At 61.4% G+C, this 18038-nt stretch overlaps 2 protein-coding genes and 1 long non-coding RNA gene across 7 annotated transcripts in view; 1 reads left to right on the top strand and 2 right to left on the bottom strand.

The window, feature by feature from the left end:
• LRRC56 (leucine rich repeat containing 56) overlaps positions 1 to 382 on the bottom strand; it is a 22271-nt gene extending 21889 nt beyond the window's left edge. The window contains exon 1 of the mRNA XM_021692149.2: positions 328 to 382. The gene's annotated coding sequence lies outside the window, so the exon portion shown is untranslated. The remainder of the gene's footprint in view (positions 1 to 327) is intronic.
• Positions 1 to 2955, top strand: part of HRAS (HRas proto-oncogene, GTPase) — a 3547-nt gene extending 592 nt beyond the window's left edge. The window contains exons 2-6 of one of the 5 annotated variants that reach the window (XM_044919210.1): positions 1046 to 1206; positions 1400 to 1578; positions 1700 to 1859; positions 1955 to 2036; positions 2523 to 2607. In XM_044919210.1, coding sequence (XP_044775145.1) covers positions 1096 to 1206; positions 1400 to 1578; positions 1700 to 1859; positions 1955 to 2017 — 513 coding nt within the window. In that variant the 5' untranslated portion in view covers positions 1046 to 1095 and the 3' untranslated portion in view covers positions 2018 to 2036; positions 2523 to 2607. Of the gene's footprint in view, positions 1 to 26; positions 205 to 503; positions 905 to 1045; positions 1207 to 1399; positions 1579 to 1699; positions 1860 to 1954; positions 2037 to 2522 lie in introns of those variants that run through there. The other 4 variants (XM_021692146.1, XM_021692145.1, XM_021692144.1 and 1 more) reach the window with 4 other exon arrangements.
• Positions 2956 to 11120: 8165 nt separating this feature from the next.
• LOC110582246 lies at positions 11121 to 14332 on the bottom strand. The gene is made up of 5 exons (XR_002480433.1): positions 14288 to 14332; positions 13421 to 13490; positions 12668 to 12757; positions 11463 to 11499; positions 11121 to 11175 (listed from the first exon to the last, which is right to left on the bottom strand). It is a non-coding gene; the product is annotated as an uncharacterized LOC110582246 (long non-coding RNA).
• Between the last annotated feature and the right edge of the window lie 3706 nt (positions 14333 to 18038).

Genomic DNA, 18038 nt, shown 5'->3' with positions numbered 1-18038 from the left:
GCAGGGCGCTGCGGCCGGGACTGCGGGCGGCGGCGGGGGCGCCGTGTCTCCGCGTCCCTGGCCCTGCCCTCCGTGGGGCCCCAGCAGTGCTCTTGGGCAGCGTGCGGGGGGCCCTCCGAACTGAGGTCCGCTGCGGCCCCCCTTTAGTCGCAAGGCGCGCTCCCAAGGGCTCGGGCACCAGGCGGCCATCACGATACACAGCAGGCGAGTCGGGGGTTAGGAAATCACTGTCCACTGGGGACAAGAGCAAGGGCACCCCCTCGTTAACCCTCACAAATTGGGACACCCCAGCTGGAGGCCTTGGCCCAGGCTTTGATTCTTTCTCACCTGTGCCCCCGCTCCGCACCTCCGTTGGGTCTGTTCCTCTCAGTCTGCTTACCAGGACCCCGCCCCACCCCGCCCCACCCCGCACCCGGCTGCCTCATCTGCCTCCTTTTCTCCAAAGCTCATATGGTAACAAGATACCGCGGGGTTCCCCTTATTTTAACGTGTGCCCGTCTTTTCCTTGGAGAAGGGTGCAGGGGCTTCTTTCTCTGCCTGTCACGCTGAGCCTGGAACAGCGGCTGGCATGCAGTAGGCGCTCAGTAAATGCTTGTCCAAAGCAGCAACACGCTTGGTGGGGCCGGAGCCGGTTGTAGGATGGCACTGGCCTGCCTGGGCATGCTTCTGTGCGCTCCACTGTGGCAAGACCTGTTCTTGCAGGGAGGGGACTGGTAACCTCAGCCTGCAGGGCCTCCAGTTCAGGCTTTCTGCCTACCCAGCAACTTCTAATTTGGGTGCGTGGTTGGGAGATGCTCTCAGCTGTCAGCTCTGCCTTTGGGGGGCCAGCTCCGTGCTCTCTCACAACCATAAGTGCAGCTGAAGGTGGGGGCCATCTCCCAGCCCTGGGCTGGAGGTGCCACAGGTGGGCGGCTGGGCCACCATTCTGGCGGCTTCCCCCGTTCCCTGGTTGTCTGGGGCCAGAGGGTGGGGCGGGCCAGCCCAGGGAGCTCCACAGGCCTGCTCTGCGTGGCTGGGCCATGGCTGAGTGCAGCTCCCTCAGCAGGTGGGACAGGAGACCACCACAGTGCCCTGGGCTGCATCCCTTGAGGAGCGATGACAGAATATAAGCTTGTGGTGGTGGGCGCTGGAGGTGTGGGGAAGAGTGCCCTGACCATCCAGCTCATCCAGAACCACTTCGTGGATGAGTATGACCCCACCATCGAGGTGAGTGTTGCTGTTCCTGTCCCCAGCCCTGAATCCTGATGTGGGCTTGTCTTCTGTGTGCTCCATAGGAGGGCATCCCCTCCTTGTGGGACCTGGGGGCGGGGCGAGAAAGGTGCCCAGGAGGGGCTGGTGGTTGGATCGCCCCATCCTAGGAGAGGTGGGGGGGGGGCCCTGAAGCACTGTCCTCCTGCAGGACTCCTATCGGAAGCAAGTGGTTATCGATGGTGAAACGTGCCTGCTGGACATTTTGGACACGGCGGGCCAGGAGGAATATAGTGCCATGCGGGACCAGTACATGCGCACTGGAGAGGGCTTCCTGTGTGTGTTTGCCATCAACAACACCAAGTCTTTCGAGGACATCCACCAGTACAGGTGAGCTGCTGGCCGGCCCTCAGGGGCCTCCCTGTCCGTTTCTCCTTGTGTCTCTCTGTCCGGGGCCTGGATGCAGCTGTGCCTGCAGCTCAGAGACTGGCTGCCCCCTTCTTCCTTACAGGGAGCAGATCAAGCGAGTGAAGGACTCCGATGACGTGCCCATGGTGCTGGTGGGGAACAAGTGTGACCTGGCTGCTCGCACCGTGGAGTCCCGGCAGGCGCAGGACCTCGCCCGCAGCTATGGCATCCCCTATATCGAGACGTCGGCCAAGACTCGCCAGGTGAGCCGGCTCCCCACCCCACAGCTAGCCAGGGACCCGCCCCGCCCCACCCCTGCCAGGGAGCAGTGCTCATTGCCCCCTCTCCCCCCACACAGGGCAGCCGCTCTGGCTCTGGCTCCAGCTCCGGGACCCTCTGGGACCCTCCGGGACCCCTGTGACCCAGCGGCCCCTAGCGCTGTAAGTGTCCCCGGACGGCAGGGCAGCGAGGGAGGCCAGGGCCCAGGGTCTGGGCTGACACAGCTCCAGGGAGAGGCGGAGGTCCCTGGAGAGAGCTGCCCTGAGCCAGGCCGGAGCGGTGACCCTGGGGCCCTGGCCCCTCGGCCCCCAGAGAGCCCCGTGGGCCCTTGTTGGCCCTGCCCCCTTCACGGGCTGGTGGGGACAAGGCTGCTAGGTCAGACAGGAGTGGGACACGGGGTGTTCAAGCTGGGAGCCAGACCAAGGCCCGCCCTGTGGGGGAGCTCCTGAGGAGCGAGCTGCCTGATGGGGGTAGCCCTGGGGCTGTGGGAGGAGCAGGGCCCGGCTGCCCACGTGTGGGAGTCGGGGTGGGGAGAGGGAGGGGAAGGGCCGGGATTCTGCATGAGCTGGAGGCCGGGGTCCCTTGGTCCCCCTCCCCTGTCAGGCCCCCAGGCCGAGTCCCACTCTGAGCCGGCCCCTTCTTCCTAGGGCGTGGAGGACGCCTTCTACACGCTGGTGCGAGAGATCCGGCAGCACAAGGTGCGAAAGCTGAGCCCGCCCGACGAGGGTGGCCCAGGCTGCATGAGCTGCAAGTGCCTGCTCTCCTGACGTCCCTTCCAGGCCCCCGCTGACATCCCCGCAGGCCCTCTGTGCCCCAGCAGCGCAGGCAGGGGGCGTGGAGGTGCCAGATGCCGGGAGGAGGTGCCAACGGAGGAAGGAGGAGGGGAAGGAAGGAAGGAAGTGCCACCGGAGCCCGGCCAGCCCAGGCTCCCTGGACAGAGTGACCGCAGACCTCCCAGGACGCTTTGCACAGACTGTGGTGAACTGAGGCCACCGGCACCCTGGCTGTCACTCTCCTCCCAGCCCCGTCCTGGCCCTTTGGCCACAGGCTGAGTCGCAGTAAATTATTGGATGGTCTTGACCCTGGCGTCTGGCCGAGATTGGAAGGCACCTGGGACCCTCAGCTTTGTCTGCCCGGAGGCCCCTCTGCAGGGACCCCTGTAGGGGCTGGTGAGGTGGCCTGGGCCCAGCCACCCTGTGCTGTCTGGCTGGCTGTCTAGCGCCTCTTGCACGCAGCTCTGGGGCCGCAGGACCAGGCTGGCTTTGCGTTTTAACACAACACTTTATTGAACTTTCAGCAGCAAACGGGCTCAGAACCAAGGGTGCAAGCCTTTCTCTGGGGAGGGAGACCTGCTTCTTTAGGGGAAGGCTGAAATCACAGGGGGGCGTGGGCGCTCGTGTCCCCCACCTTGGAGCCTGTGCTGACTCCGGGGGGTGGCACATTTCTGAGTTCGGGGCCACCAAGAGGCGGGTGCTGAGGACGGCCGACCTGAGCTGGAGCTCTGGGGCTCCCGGGCAGGGTCCCAGCACGTCTGCATGGCCTCGGCCTCTGCCCATTGCTGCCGGGTGACTCGGAGAGCCAGCCTCTGGCGGCACCTGCCTCCTGCTGTGGGGGAGGGGGAGGCCCCCCCACCCCCCACCAGCCTGCGCCTGCTGAGCCTTAGCTGGGGTGGCCGGTGGTTCCCAGCGCTGCCTTAGGTCAGAGACGTGGATCTGTGGGGCATGCTCAGGTCCCAGGGGGCCACACACAGCTCTGAGAGGGCTCGCCCAGGCTTGGGCCAGAACCCAGCACTGGCCAGGGCCAGGGGGGGCTCCGTCCCATCCATCTTCATTTTGTTCATGGGGGGGCTCGTGTCGTCTCTGCCCCCCCAGGGCCTGGGGCCAGGCCAGTTGAGGTCCCCCCAGCTCAGGGACTTGTGCTCCTGGAGGGGTTGCCGCTGTCCAGGCAGGCCAGTGTGTTGAGGCAGGGCATGGTGCTGGCTGCCCAGAGCCCCAGGGCCCCCACGCTCAGCATCACGCTCTGCTCCAGAGGCCAGGAAGCATCTAGCAGCCCTGTGGACGCAGAGGTCGGACGGTCCCGGGCAGGTGCGGGGCCTCGGGGCTGTGGCTCAGCGCGGCCCTGGCTCTGTCTCGGCTGTGCTGGTCACCCCCGAGAGGGGCATGAGCTGCAGTGGCCACAGGGCAGGAAGGGTGTCCTGGGCCCTACAGCTTCCTCTTTCCTGGGCTGGGGGTACCCCGTCCCGAGAGTCCCAGGGGCATTCCGGGGCCTGGTCTGTGGTGTGCCCACTGGGGTGGCCCAGGCAGGGGCTGAACGGAAAGGGACCCAGTGCTGTGGCTTCGAGCCCATGTCGGGGGGCCACCTGCCTGCACCCTCCTGGTGCACCGGGAGGTTGGGGAGGGAATTCCATTGCTGTGGGGACAGCCCAGCCAGCAAGGGGTCTTGGGCTGGGGGCAGCCGGGCCAGAACCTGGGCCCTTGGCCCTCCCAGCTGCAGGGGTGCAGCTGAGGGCTCCGTGGACATTCCCTCCTGCAGCAGCTCCTTGGCCTTGAGGATGGCCTGGCCGGGAAGGGGTCCTGGCTGCTCATGCTGGGTGGCTGGGCCCGGGGAGGCCGGCCCGTCCACTCTGGGGAGCGTCTCAACGCAAGAAGGGAGGCGGGGCTTGGGTGCCGGGGACACTTCCTCCAGGCCCAGGGGCTTCGTGGGGAACTCCTCAGGACCGGCTGCAAAGAGGCAGGCTGCGTCAGCGTCCCCAGCAGGCTGTTTGTCCCCAGCTGGCTGGGGCCCAGCGTGTGCTCGTGGCTCCCTGCATGTCCACCCTGGCCTGCCCCTGACAACAGCCCTCCAGGTGCTGATGCCCAGCCGCTGCAGTGAGCGCCCGGACGCCTGGCCCCGGCCTGGGTTCCCCAAGGTTGGAGCAGAAGAGGAGAGGGACAGAGATGAGGAGGAAAGCCCCGGGGGCTCTGTCCCCTGTGTCCTGCCCCAGGAGGGTGAATTGGGAGGGGATGGGGCCCTGAGCCCACCTGGAGGGGGCAGGTCGCACTTATCCTTCAGAGCTGGCCATGGAGGATCGAAGGTGTCTGAGCACCACCTCATCCTCCAGGGCCCAGGGCTGGGCCAGGGTGTCCTGCAGAAACTCCCGAAGACCTTCCAGGAGCAGCTTCAAGAGGTGTTCTGGGCAATGGGTGTGAGTCAGACCCAGAGGGACCCTGCCCTGCCACCCCAGGGTGCCTCCCATGGACAGCTGCTGGGGTCCAGCTGTCCCAGGAGCGCCACGGGCTGCCCGTGGCAGGGGGAGGTCCCATGCAGGCTGCTCCTCTCCGGGGTGCCCCGCCCAGCCCCCTGCCGGCCTCTGTCCTCCACCGAGGCCTGCACCTCGCTCGCTCGGGCGGTGGGCCAGCCCCCCCCTCCTCGGGCACACCTGGGCTCCCTCGGGCTCGCTCACTGCTGTGCATCTTGAGGATGGTATACGCCATGGCTCCCCGTCCAGGATGTAGGCATCCCAGAGCTTCAGAATGAGCAAGAAGGGGGTCTGTGGGGACAGCAGGTGTGGGAGGGGCAGTCTCGGTGGGGCCCACTGGCTGCATCAGATGAGGCCCCCCAGCCCCTCCTGTCGGGGCTCCAAACGACCCCGGGGGGTAAGGGCCTGGCAAGCACGACCCGCAAACCTGGGGGCCACAGATTCTGCCCCACCCTTGGGGGCCAGAGGCCCTTAGAGGACTCCAGGCTGGCTGCGGAATGGGACAAGGGCCTGTCCACTCCCCAGGCTGACCTGACTTTCCCAGGGGGAGCTGAGGTGGACATAGCCCGTCCCCCAGAACCACCTCAAGGGGGTCTCTTGGGTTCTCCAGGATGGGTTTGGGCTTCAAGCCTCAGCCTTCGGGCTTCCGGGTTGGGTCTGGCTGCCCTGGACAGTGAGGCTCAGCTGGGGCCTCCCCGGGGGCCAGGGGCAGGGAGCAGGGCAGGGAGCAGGTCAGCTTGGGGGGCCTTACCTGGTCAATGAAACGCTGGAGGAACCACTTGGCGGTGTAAATGCCAGTGCACATCTGTTCCTTGTCCTGACGGAAGTGTGGAAGGTGCTCAGGACCCACCCAGCGGCCCCAAACCCCTGGGCCAGGGCCCCATGGAGCCAGGTGGACACACTCGCCAAGGCCCCGCTCAGCCCTGAGGACGCCCCTGGGCCCAGCAGGAGAAGGAACAGGACAGGGCCACTTTGGCAGGGTTCTGCTCGCCCCACACCCCAGCCCCAGGCCATGGGGACAGGGCCTCTGGGGAGCTTCTACTTGCCAGGTGCTTCTTTAGCTTCGGCAGCTCTTGTGCTTTAATAAGGCTGTGATGGGCCTGGAACCTTAGCAGTTTGGGGAGCCCTGGAATGAAGAAGCCTGAGAAGGCCCCAGGCCCCCTAACCATCAGGGCTTTCTCCTGCACCAGGTGTGGGGGGGTGAGTCCTGGCAGGGGTCTCCTCTCCCATGCCCTGACTGCAGAGTGTGCCCACAGCCCTCCCGAGCCCTGGCTGGCCCCGCTCTTCCCAGGCAGCAGGACTGCCGGCCAGGCCTGGGGGGCAGGGGCAGAGGACCCTCCTCCTCACAGAGACCCCGCTGGTTGGAGGCCCCGGGCTGAGGACCAGGCCCGGCTGACCCGGCAACCCTTTGCTGTGGCGGTGGCAACCGGGGCAAGGGGGCCCCAGCCCTGAGGGGCAGGGGGTGCCGCCCACGGGGAGGGTGACGGGGGCGTGCAGGGCCATCTCCTGGGCTGGGATCCAGGCTGGGGCCACGGGAGCAGTAGATGTTGCCACCTGGGCTTCGTCTGGCCATGGGCTGGAAGGGGGCCTGGGGGGCAGGCCGGCAGCCGGGCAGCCAGGCAGGAGGCTGCAGGACCCGCGGGAATGCGAGAATGGTCTGCAAATGGTGGGGCCAGTGGCCAGGCTACAGGACCCCGAAGGCCCCCCGGGGAGGCGGTGTCCTCTGCCGGCCGGGAGGCGGGCTGAGTGGGGGGTCCTGGCCTGCCCCGCTGCTAGAGCTGCCCTGCGGGGGGCCTGTCCCGAGCTCCAGGTCCCATCCAGGCGCCCTGCCGGCCCCTACCGTGCATGGCGTGGCTCTCCGTGGTCATCAGCTGAGCCAGCGCCCAGAATGCAACCTCCTCGCACAGCAACATCAGCAGGACCCCCACGATCTGGCTCATGCCCTGGCAGTAGCCCACCTCCTGCAAGAGCCAACCCCGATGGAACGTGGCCACCTCAACGTGGTGGAGGTCAGGGTAGGGGAACTTCCCTCCCTGCTCAGGTTCTCATTCCCAGTTCGGTCCCTTCAGGATCGAGACCCGAGTTTTAGGGCAACAGCGACGCACGCTAGAGTACCTGGCAGCCCCAGCGCTCGGACTCAGGGGCCGTCCCTCCCCCTGCAGTCAGGTCTGCACCCCAGCCCCGGCCTCAGTCCTAGAGTCGAGAGCCCCTCCCTCGTGCCCCTGGGACAATGGGAGCTGGAGTCCCGGCTACGTGTCCTGGTTGGTCAGGAATCCGCAGGACAAAGGGCACCCGCGGGGCAGCAGGCCTGGCAGCGGGGAGACTCACAGACTCACGGGGTTGCAGACTCACGGGGTTGTAGACAGAATACGCCGAGAGCACATGGAACAGGGCTTGCTGCCTAGGAAAGGGAGAGCAGGGTGGGTTGCTCCTGTCTGAGCGAGGCCGGCCAGGTGCGGAACGCAGCCCCACGGACCTGGGTCTTCAGGGCAGCTCGGGGGCTGACGTGTCTATGGGGTCAGGTCTCCACACAATGACCGGCAGCTAGCTCAGACATACCATGGGATGGAGTTTATTTTCATTCTGCCGTTTGCCGTTTGCCTCCATGAAAGCGCCCGCTGTGGGATGGGCAGCTCCTGGGTTTTCACTGAGCCCCCAGCTCCCCCCTCCAGCCCTGGGGCCACTGCCCCACCCTGAACGGCCCCTTGGTGGCCAGGCGCTCCCCCTGCACCGCTCCCCCAGCCCCTGAGGCTTCTCCTCCCCGTGGTCTGGCTTGTTCCTGGTGCTGTGAATGCAACCATAGGATCTGGCTTCCTTCCCCGAGCCAGACGAAGCCCAGGTGCTCCCATAGCATCCAGCGCGTCCATAGCGTGGTCCTGTGTGTCCCTGAAGCGTATTCCCTGTTTTGGAATCCCAGTGTCTGTTCACCTAAGAGCAGCTTGGGTGCTTCCAGGTTGAGTCATTGTGCACAGAACCTTCACTCAGGTTTTACTTGGATAAAAGATTTCGAACCAGTTGGGTCAGTAACTGTGAGCACTTTGGGGCATATGGTGAGGCTCTGCTCAGCTCTGTAAGAAGCCGCCAGCCTGCCGTCCAGCGTGGCTGCATGACCCTGCACCCCAGCTCCCGCTGCCCCCTTGGGCGCCAGCACTGGGTGCCCCCAGCCTTCCTAACCGGGGTGTGTGGCGGGCGCTGATGTCTCGCGGTGGTACGAAGGCTCAGCCCTGTCCCCAGACACACCCTGGATGAATGCACATTGTGTGTGTGTGTGTGTGTGTGTGTGCGTGTGCATCTTCTTGGCTCAAGTGTCTGTTCAGGTCTTGTGTCCACTGTGCGTCGGGTCATGTGTTCCATCACAGAGCGGCTTGTCCTCGGTCGGCAAGGGCCCCGCATTAGATGTGCCATTCCAAATATCTCTCCCGCTCTGTAGCTTTCCTCCCTGCTCTCTGAATGGTGTCTTTGCAGAGGGCAAGTTTGTGATTGAGATAAACTCCAGCTTGTCCAAGATTCCTCTCCTGCCTATTCCTCCCAGCTGACCAGCCTCTTCCTCCGTGTCCACGGCCTGTCCCTTCTCTGGCGTTCTGGTTTTCCAATGCCCAGAATGCGTTACCACCACCCTGTAACGCGGGTAAGGGTTGAACCTGGAATCCCACATGGGAATGTAGCTGCGCCCGAGTGCACAGAAGGAACAGGCTGCTTTCGAGGTCGGGGGCAGATCGGCCGAAGTGGAGACTATTTACCGAGAGGCCCTTATAGAAACCTCACGATCCTGTGCCCAGGTGTGCCGCCGGGCAGGGCCCGCCCTCACATCAGGGCCCTTCTGTGTGAGGTCACAGCGCAGTAGTCATAGGGGGATGGGGGTTTGGGGTGGTGCCTGGGGGCATCAGGCTGCCGGAGGCTGGCTCGCCCTGGACCAGGCGTCACAGGTCAGCCGTGACCTGGCCGCACTCTGAGGGCCAAGGCCGACGCAGCGGCCACCCAGGTTCCGGGGTACAAGGCACCCCCCTTGGTGGGGGAACGTCGGCGTCTCCTCATGAGACGGGTTGGGGATGGCCCCCTGGAAGGCTCAGTCCACGCCTGCCTGGCAGCTGCCAGCCTTCCCTTCCCGGCCTCCAGGTCAGCCTCCCCAGGGCCCCGGGCTGTGAAGCACACCGCCAGCCGCCAGCCGCACAGACAGAGCTCCTTCTCCCGTGGCGATCCGGCTGCACCCCACCTGTCTGGGCGCACACTGCCTTCCCCACCTCCCACTGGGCCCCTGCATCATCAGGGTCTCCCCCGCACCTGGCGACTCAACACCAAACCTGGGCTCCTGAGGACGACAGACCGTCCAGAGACCCCGACGGGGGCCGGGGAGGCGCCAACACCGTCCACACACTGAGGCGCTGCACTAATTCCTTGCAGGCTGGAGCCGGTTGGGGGGGGCACGCCTCCACCGGGAACTCCCATTTCTAAGGCGCATACGGAGATGACTATAGACAGTGTTGACCCGAGGTCTGGGCTTTGCTGGGACACACTTGCTGCTGGGGTCGCGGATGGTGAGCACACGACCTGGGCTGCACCGGGGACGGCATTTGGGGGTTCATCATACCACTGATCTGTACAGTGTCAACTGTCTACCATCAAATGCAAATACATGCAGAAAAACACCAAGAGTGGCTGTCCCTTTGACCCCTGTGACCCTCATCGGTCCATGTGTGTCCTCGTCCAGCCGAGGCTGTGCTGCCCGGCCCCCAGCCCCGCAGTGCCCCCACCCATGGCCTCCACCCTCTGTTGCCAGCTCCTCACTAGCAGCTCCACGCCAACCTTGGGGGTTCCGCTCACACAGGGACGCCGCGAGGCCCCGTCGTGGCGCCCTCCCCATCGACACAGACCCGGGGAGGGGGCCACTGGGTCATCCCAAGCACGTTTCCCATGCGGCCGGGTTGTGTTTGCTGCCAACGTCCCCCTCTCCTCAGAGAGCCCGCCCTGCCCACCCAGAAGCCCCCTGGGCCACCCCTGACCCCCAGAGTGTCCCCTGGGGCCCCCGGACCCTGCTTGTCCCGCAGCCTCACCTGATCCCATAGCGGTCCCGGACCATGACATGGTTCTGGAAGGTCCGGTTCACGTCCAGGTCAATTTGCCTGCTGTCCTTGGAGAAGAGCTGGGCCTGCTCCTTTATCTTCTGTGGGCAGAACCGGGAAGGAGGAGCCGGCTTCAGGACTTGGGAGCCTAACTGTCCCCAGCTGCCCTCCGAAGAGGGAGCGCCGCTAGCCGCCCCATGAGTGTGTCCTGCAGAAACCACCTTCCTCCTTTGTCTCTGAGGCTGGGGCCCCGCACACGGGCCCATCGTGCCCGTGATACCAGCGTCAGGCCTGGAGCTCAGCAGCCCTGGGTAGGGAGGGGACTCTCGATGGTCAGCCTGACGCTCCTCCCCTCCCCCCGCACAGGGGCCTGTCCTCCAGGACTGAGACCAGTCTGGGGCCTGAGCTCGCCTCTCCCCACGCGTTCCCCTAAGCTCCCGCCAAGGCCTCACCCAAGGGCCATGGCTCTGCTGGGTTTGGAAGGGCTTACCTCGTAGACCCCTTGGTTGGTGGACTTCACCTTCTCAATATCAAGCAGGAAGGTCCACACTTGACCTCGCACCTGCGGAGGGACCCTTTTATACACCCGACGATGCATCTACAGGACAGAAGGCAACGCTGCTGAGCCAGGCCCGGGACGGCTCTGTGATCCCCAGGAGCACGAGGCCTCGAGAAGGTTCTGGTCTTAGTTCCATGGCGTCTCCAGAGAGGCTGGGTCTCCCACAAGGAGGAGGGGACAGTGGCCCTGACCTGCCGGCCCCTCTGGTGCCCTCCTTGGGCCTGGGGAGGCTTGGGCTCGGGCAGCAGACTCTCCCCAGGCAGGGGGACTCTCGTGGGGTCTGGGGTTGCGGGGAGGCTGAGGGCTGTATGCACCCCACCCCGTTGGGACACAGTGCCGTCTGCGGGCACGCAGCGCCGCACCTTCTCGCTGACCCAGTGGTGCTCCCAGTTCCTCAGCATCTTCACCCACTTGTCGGCTCTCCAGGTCTCCTGGCGAAGTTGCTGGAACAAGACAAGAGGGCAGCAGATGAGCCGCCCGCTGTGTAGACTGGCACCTGGGCAGCGTCCAGGGGCCTTCATGTGAACAGACTCAGAGAGCCCGAGGGGCACAGGGCCGCTCCCGCTAACCGCGGCTCTGGGGCTCAGGCTTGGCCCCAGCAGCGCGTCGGGTGCTGGGACGGGGGATTTGGTGAAACAGCCCTTGGGACTGCTTTGGGGACCGGGTCTGCTGTCCCCTGGCCCCATGCCCACCCAGCACGTCCTGCCCGAGCCCCAGGACAGGCTCGTACCTTTGCCTCGTGGGGGCTGGGGCCGGGCATCTCCTCCCTGGAAGGCAAGAGAAGCAGAGCCTGAGGACTGGGCCCCCGGCCCCACAGCCCCAAGGCTCGGCCCAGAAGCCCCAGGAGGGGTGGGCTGACCCCAGGGAGGGCAGGGGCTGCCAGGTGCCTGGGGCACAGCGGGGCAGCGTCCTGCCTGGGGCTGTGAGAAGGGTTGTTGCCGGCAGGTGGGCCGGGCGGGGGCATCTGAGCAGCCCCCACGAGGTGACTGCCCCCGTCCTGGGATGGGCCAGCCCAAGACCTGTCAGGGCAGCCAGGTGCCCCCTGGGCCCGTCCGACTGAGGACCCCATGCCTTCACAGGGCCTGACTGCTCAGCGTCCAGCCTGCCTCTCCCTCACCTTGACCATCACCCCTACTGTCCCCTGACGCCACCCCTCTTGTCGGTCACTTCTGTCCTTCTGGCCCATGTCTACCCCTTGTCTCATCAGAGCCCTGAGCATGGCCCACCCCTGACCGCTCCAGACGGCCACTGTACCTGGGCGGGGAGGGACTGAGGCCCCGGGAGCAGCCCGGTGGCCACGCATGGATTCCCCAGCCATGGCGAGGTCTCGTGGCAACCAGCGGCCCAGCGGCCTCCTTCCCGGGTCCCAAGGCCACTGTGCTGTCCCCCCTCCCTCGTTCCCACCCCTGGGCAGCTTCTTCCTCCTCTTCCCTCCTCCTGCCCAGGCTGGTCGGCCCCTCCCTCTGCTTCCCACCCTCCCTCCCTGACCTGGCCTGGTCCCGGGCATCTTCCTGCCGTCCTGCAGAAGCCTTCAGGAGCTGTGGCGGCCCTGGCCTGGTGGTGTCACCCAGGAGCACCCCTCCACCCTCGCCCCAGACCAGACTGCCCTCCTGCAGAAAGGACACCAGTGTCCCAGAGCCCCTCACCCTCTGGAGCCCCTGCTGAACTGACTGGACCCACCGTCTGAATGCAGGAGGCAGACACCGGGCCTCCCCGAAGCAGGCGTGGAGGCCACTCCTCCAAGGCCCAGCTCCATTCCTGCCCGCTTCCTGGGTTTGCCTCCTGGGTCTCTCAGCTCCAGCCCAGGCCAGACTCTGGCCCTCAGAGGGCTCCAGGGGTCGAGGCCCTGAGCTGGGGAGATGGGTCCTGCCTCCAGAGAGGCGTTCCTGCAAATGCAATCCCCCCTTGAGATGGAGGAAAGAGGGCCCCGGTGACTCACTGCAGAAAGCCATGATGGTCCGTGAGCCTGCACAGCGAGAGCTCAGCATCTTCCCATGGGTCCCGTGGAGACCCTGCTGGGCGTGCCTGAAACAGAGGGGGCCCGTGGTGGGGGTCCTCTCAGAGCCAGGGGCATGGGGGAAAGGAGGGAGCAGAACGGCTCCTCCGTCCCCTGCAACCCCAGGGAGCCCAGGATCCGCTGAAAATGGCCCAGCAGGAGAGGTGGGACCTGTCTGCCCCACAGGAGCAGCCTGACAGCCCCACCTGCTTCTCCCAGCGATGATCCCCGCCACCCCCACCGGCTTGCCCTGCTCCTATGGGCAACAATACCCACCTGGGTCTCCTCTGCTGGACTCTGGCTCTGATCCCCGCCTGGGACATAACTGCTCTTGCTGCTGAGGATTCCCTTTGGGCCAGAGCCGCTCCCGCCTGCCGATGAGCCCCGCCTGGGCCTCCGGTGCACCTGCTGCCGATGAGCCCCACCTGGGTCTCACTGGCTACTGATGACTAGGATTCCCGCCTGGGCCTCATCGGCTACTGATGACTAGGATCCCCGATGGACCCTCGCCTGCTACTGATGCCTCCCTCCCCTGGGTCTCACTTGTTCCTGACGACTCTGGGCCTTGTCTGGGCTGGACGGGCCCATCCTTGGCTCTGGGCCCCACCTGGGCCTCCCCTGTGCCTGCAGGCTCTGGGCCCCACCCCTGCGGTGGGTGCTCCTAGCGTCGATGGTCCCTCGCTGGGCCTCACCTGAGTGTAATTGGCTATGATGTTGGCCCGTTCCAAGGCCAGCAGGGTCTCTAGGTCCTCTTTCATGGTGCTGCAAACCAAAAACATCCAAGTAGGACCCTGCATGAAAACCTCCAGAGAACAAAGGGGTCTGCTTCCTGGGGGCCGATCACCAGTCTGTCTGAGCCAAGAGTGGAGGAAACCCTCTAGCTCTGAGGGGGGACACTTGTTGAGCTGGCGGATCCCACGTGGGCTCCCACTCTGTGGCACTCCCACCCCCAGACTCCCTTCCCAGCCACTGTCCCGGACACACATCACGCCGAGATGACAGGGTCTCTGCACCCCGCTACCAGGAGCACACGGGGGGTCCGGGAACTCCGGGAAACTGCTGACCTGATGCTTGGTGTGGGGTCCCCCAGCCCGGGGCCGGCAGCGCGCGGCTGGCTGGAACGGCCAGCCAGCGAGTGTTCCTGTGGGCTTGCGGGGCTCAGAGGTGTCTGTGAGATCCCCCAAACACAGGCGACAATAGGCAAAAAGCAGTGAGCTGGACGTCATCCTCATGAACAACTTTGCCAGCAACAGTGAGAACAAACTCCCTCCCTGGATGGCAGGATGGCGAATGGCTGAGGAGGGGTGTAGGGGAGAGCAGGAGGGGCTTCGTGGTCCCGTTGGGGAGGGGCCTGGGGCTCCTGGCCCAGGAGGCCAGGACCCCGGCCGCAGGGGGGGCAGCCCTCCCCCCGCGGAGCTGTGGAAGGGCTGCACGTGCCGGCTCACGGTCAGCGCCCGGGGGTCCGGTGTCCTCGGCCACTGCCCGGGAGGCCATGCCGCCCCTCCGGAGCCTGAGCCCCCACAGCGGCCCGAAGGGAGCGGGGAGCAGCGCACACTCACCTGTGACCTGTCGCTGTGGGAGCCGCACCTCCTGCCTACACGGGGGTCGTGGGGCGAGCGGGTCAATGTGAGTGAGGCCGAGCCAGAGCCAGAGAGCGCGAGCACACCCAACTGCCTGTGGACACAGAGCCGAGGGCGTGCCAGGCAGTGGCGGGACCCCGGGGTGCCACCGTTCTGTCCAGTGGGGTCCCGCATCGTCAGTGCACGTCGGCGGGGTCCGTCAGCACCGAGCCCTTCCCCTTGAAGGTCACGCTCCTGGGGAGGGTCCTGGCACCCCGCACGGTGGGAAGGGGAGGCTTGGCTCCCTCCCACCCTCCTTAGCTCCCATGCTCAGGTCCTCCCGGCACCCGCCCTTGTAGGCAGACTGTGCGTCACAAATGTCCTCCCACCCCAAGGGTTCACAGCATGCGTTGTCCACGTCAGAACATTTGAGGGGCTCCTGGTGGCCGAGTCAGTTCAATGTCCGAGTCTGGATTTCAGCTCAGGTCAGATCTCCGGGTCGTGGGAACAAGCCCTCTGACGGGCTTGGGCTTGGTGAGGAGTCTGCTTCAGATTCTCCCTCTCCCTCTGCCCCTCCCCCCTGCTCACACCTGCGAGTGTGCACACTCTCTCTCATAAATAAATCAATCTTTTAAGAAATTAACATTTAAGAACATTTGAGAAATCTTTATCATCTCTGCAGAGGTGCCTTCATATTTGTAATGGCTGTATAAATGCCTTTCACGGATCCACCGTGATTTCTGTCAGAAACCTCTATTTAATATTTATTGTAGTCGACACACAACGTTACATTAGTTTCAGGACTACAACTTAGTGGTTCAGCAATTCTGTACATTACTCAGTGCTCCCCACGAAAAGTGTACTCACCATCCGTCCCCATTAAAAGTTATTACAATAGTATTGACGCCATTCACTATGCTGTACTTTTTAAGTTTCTTTTTTTTAAAAGATTTTATTTATTTGATAGAGAGAGACACAGCGAGAGAGGGAACACAAGCAGGGGGAGCGGGAGAGGGAGAAGCAGGCTTCCCGCCGAGCAGGGAGCCTGATGCGGGGCTCGATCCCAGGACCCTGGGACCATGACCTGAGCCGAAGGCGGACGCTTAATGACTGAGCCACTCAGGTGCCCATGTACTTTTTAAATTTCTGTGACTTTATTTTATAACTGGAAGTTTATAGTTCTTAATATTCTTCATTTATTTTGCCCATCTCCCACCCACTTCCTCTCTGGCAAATCAACCAATGTGATCCATCACATTAACAAAGGACAAAAACCATATGATCATCTCAATAGTTACAGAAAAAGCATTTGACAAAATACAACATAAAAAGCATAGTGGGTTTTGAGGAAATGTACATCAACAGAATAAAGCCCATGTATGAAAGCCCACAGTTGATCTCATACTCAGTGATGAAGGCCTGAAACCGTTTCCCCTAAGACCACGAACAAGACAAGGAAGTCCCCTCTCAGTCCTGGAAGTCCGAGCTGCAGTAATCAGACAAGAAAAAGAAAAGACATCCACAGCAAAGGAAACAGTTGACAAAACCAAAAGACAACCAACACAATGGGAGAAGATATTTGCAAATGCCTTATCAGATAAAGGGCTAGTATCAAACATCTATAAAAATCGTATCAAACTTGGGGTGCCTGGGTGGCTCAGTCGTTAAGCGTCTGCCTTCGGCTCGGGTCATGATCCCGGGGCCCTGAGATCGAGCCCCGCATCGGGCTCCCTGCCTTCTCCCTCTCCCACTCCCCCTGCTTGTGTTCCCTCTCGCTGTGTCTCTCTCTGTCAAATAAATAAAATCTTAAAAAAAAAACATATCAAACTTAACACCCAAACAACAAATACTCCAGTCAAGAAATGAGCAGAAGACATGAACAGACATTTCTCCAAAGAAGACATCCAAATGGCCAGCAGACACAGGAAAAATGCTCAACATCACTCGGCATCAGGGAAATACAAATGAAAACCACAATGAGATACCACCTCACACTGGTCAGAATGGCTAATTAACCACTCAGGAAACAACAGATGTTGGTGAGGATGTGGAGAAAGGGGAACCTCCTACACTGTTGGTGGGAATGCAAGCTGGTGCAGCCACTCTGGAAAACAGTATGGAGGTTCCTCAAAAGGTTAAAAATAGAGCTACCACATGACCCAGGAATTTTTGGGGTATTTACCCCAAAAATACAAATCTAGTGATCTGAAGGGGCACCTGCACCCCAATGTTTATAGCAGCAATATCCACAATAGCCAAACTATGGAAAGAGCCTAGATGTCCATTAACAGATGAAGGGATAAAGAAGATGCGGTATATATATACAATGGAACATTATGCAGCCATCAAAAAAATGAAATCTTGCCATTTGCAACGACGTGGATGGAACGAGAGGGTATTATGCTAAGCGAAATAAGTCAATCAGAGAAAGACAATTATCATATGATCTCACTGATGTGAGGAATCTAAGAAACAAAACAGAGGCTCATAGGGGAAGAGAGGGAAAAAATAAAACAAGATGAAATCAGAGAGGAAGACAAACCAAAAGAGATTCTTAATCTCAGGAAACAAACTGAGGGTTGCTGGAGTGGAGGGGGGTGGGAGGCATGGGGTGGCATGGGGTGGCTGGGTGATGGACATTGGGGAGGGTATGTGTTGTGGTGAGCGCTGTGTGTTGTGTAAGACTGATGAATCACAGGCCTGAACCTCTGAAAGCAGTAATACATTATATGTTAATTAATTGCATTTAAATAAAAAATGTCCCAACAGAGATGCAGATAATGCCATTATCAGATGAGGATTTTAAAATAACTGTAGTTAATGTTCTTAATTAAGTACACTGTCAAAAGACAAGATTAACTAATTCAGTTAGGGGGAGACGTGGAATCAAAAACAAACAAATGGAAATTCCAAAAGTGAAAAATAGAATAACTAAACTTAAGGATTCAGTGGATGTGGTTGAAACAGATTTGATACAGATAAAGAGAGAACTGGTGAACTAGAAGGCTGGTCAAAAGAAATTACCTAGACTGAAACAGAAAGTCAAAAGGATATAAAGTCTAGTGAAGAGTATAAGAGACATGTGGGATAGAATGGAAAGGTTGAGCATATATTTAATTGATTCCTAAATGAAGATCAGAAAGAGAAGGGGGCGGGGCGCCTGGGTGGCTCAGTCGTTAAGCTCCTGCCTTCGGCTCAGGTCATAATCCCAGGGTCCTGGGATCGAGCCCCGCATCGGGCTCCCTGCTCAGCAGGGAGTCTGCTTCTCCCTCTTCTTCTTCCCCTCCCCCTGTTCACACTCTCTTGCTCGCTCACTCTCTCTCAAATAAATAAATAAAATCTTAAAAAAAAAAGAAAGAGAAAGGGGCATCCAAAATATTTGAAGAAATAAGAGAGCTGAGAATATCCTCAAACTGATGAGAGATATCAAGCTACATATTCTAGAAGCACTATGAGCATCAAGAAGGATAAATACAAGGAAAAACACATTGAGGCACATATAGTAAAAGTGCTAACAGAAAATAAAGAGGAATTCTTTCAAGCACCCATGAAGACATGCTGTCTTCAGAGCATGACAATAAGACTGACAGAAAGTATAAAAGCCAGAAGACAATGGAGTTGTCTTCATTTTCAGACTACTGACAGAAATAACTGTCAACCTATAATTCTTTTTTATTTTTCTTTTATTTTTTTAAAAGATTTTATTTTATTTATTTGACAGAGAGACAGCGAGAGAGGGAACACAAGCAGG

The sequence above is a fragment of the Neomonachus schauinslandi genome, chromosome 11 (genome assembly GCF_002201575.2).
Source record: "Neomonachus schauinslandi chromosome 11, ASM220157v2, whole genome shotgun sequence".
Taxonomy (NCBI): Eukaryota; Metazoa; Chordata; class Mammalia; order Carnivora; family Phocidae; genus Neomonachus; species Neomonachus schauinslandi.
The sequence above is the reverse complement of the archived record's forward strand: the minus strand, read 5'-3'. Positions and strand labels throughout refer to the sequence as shown.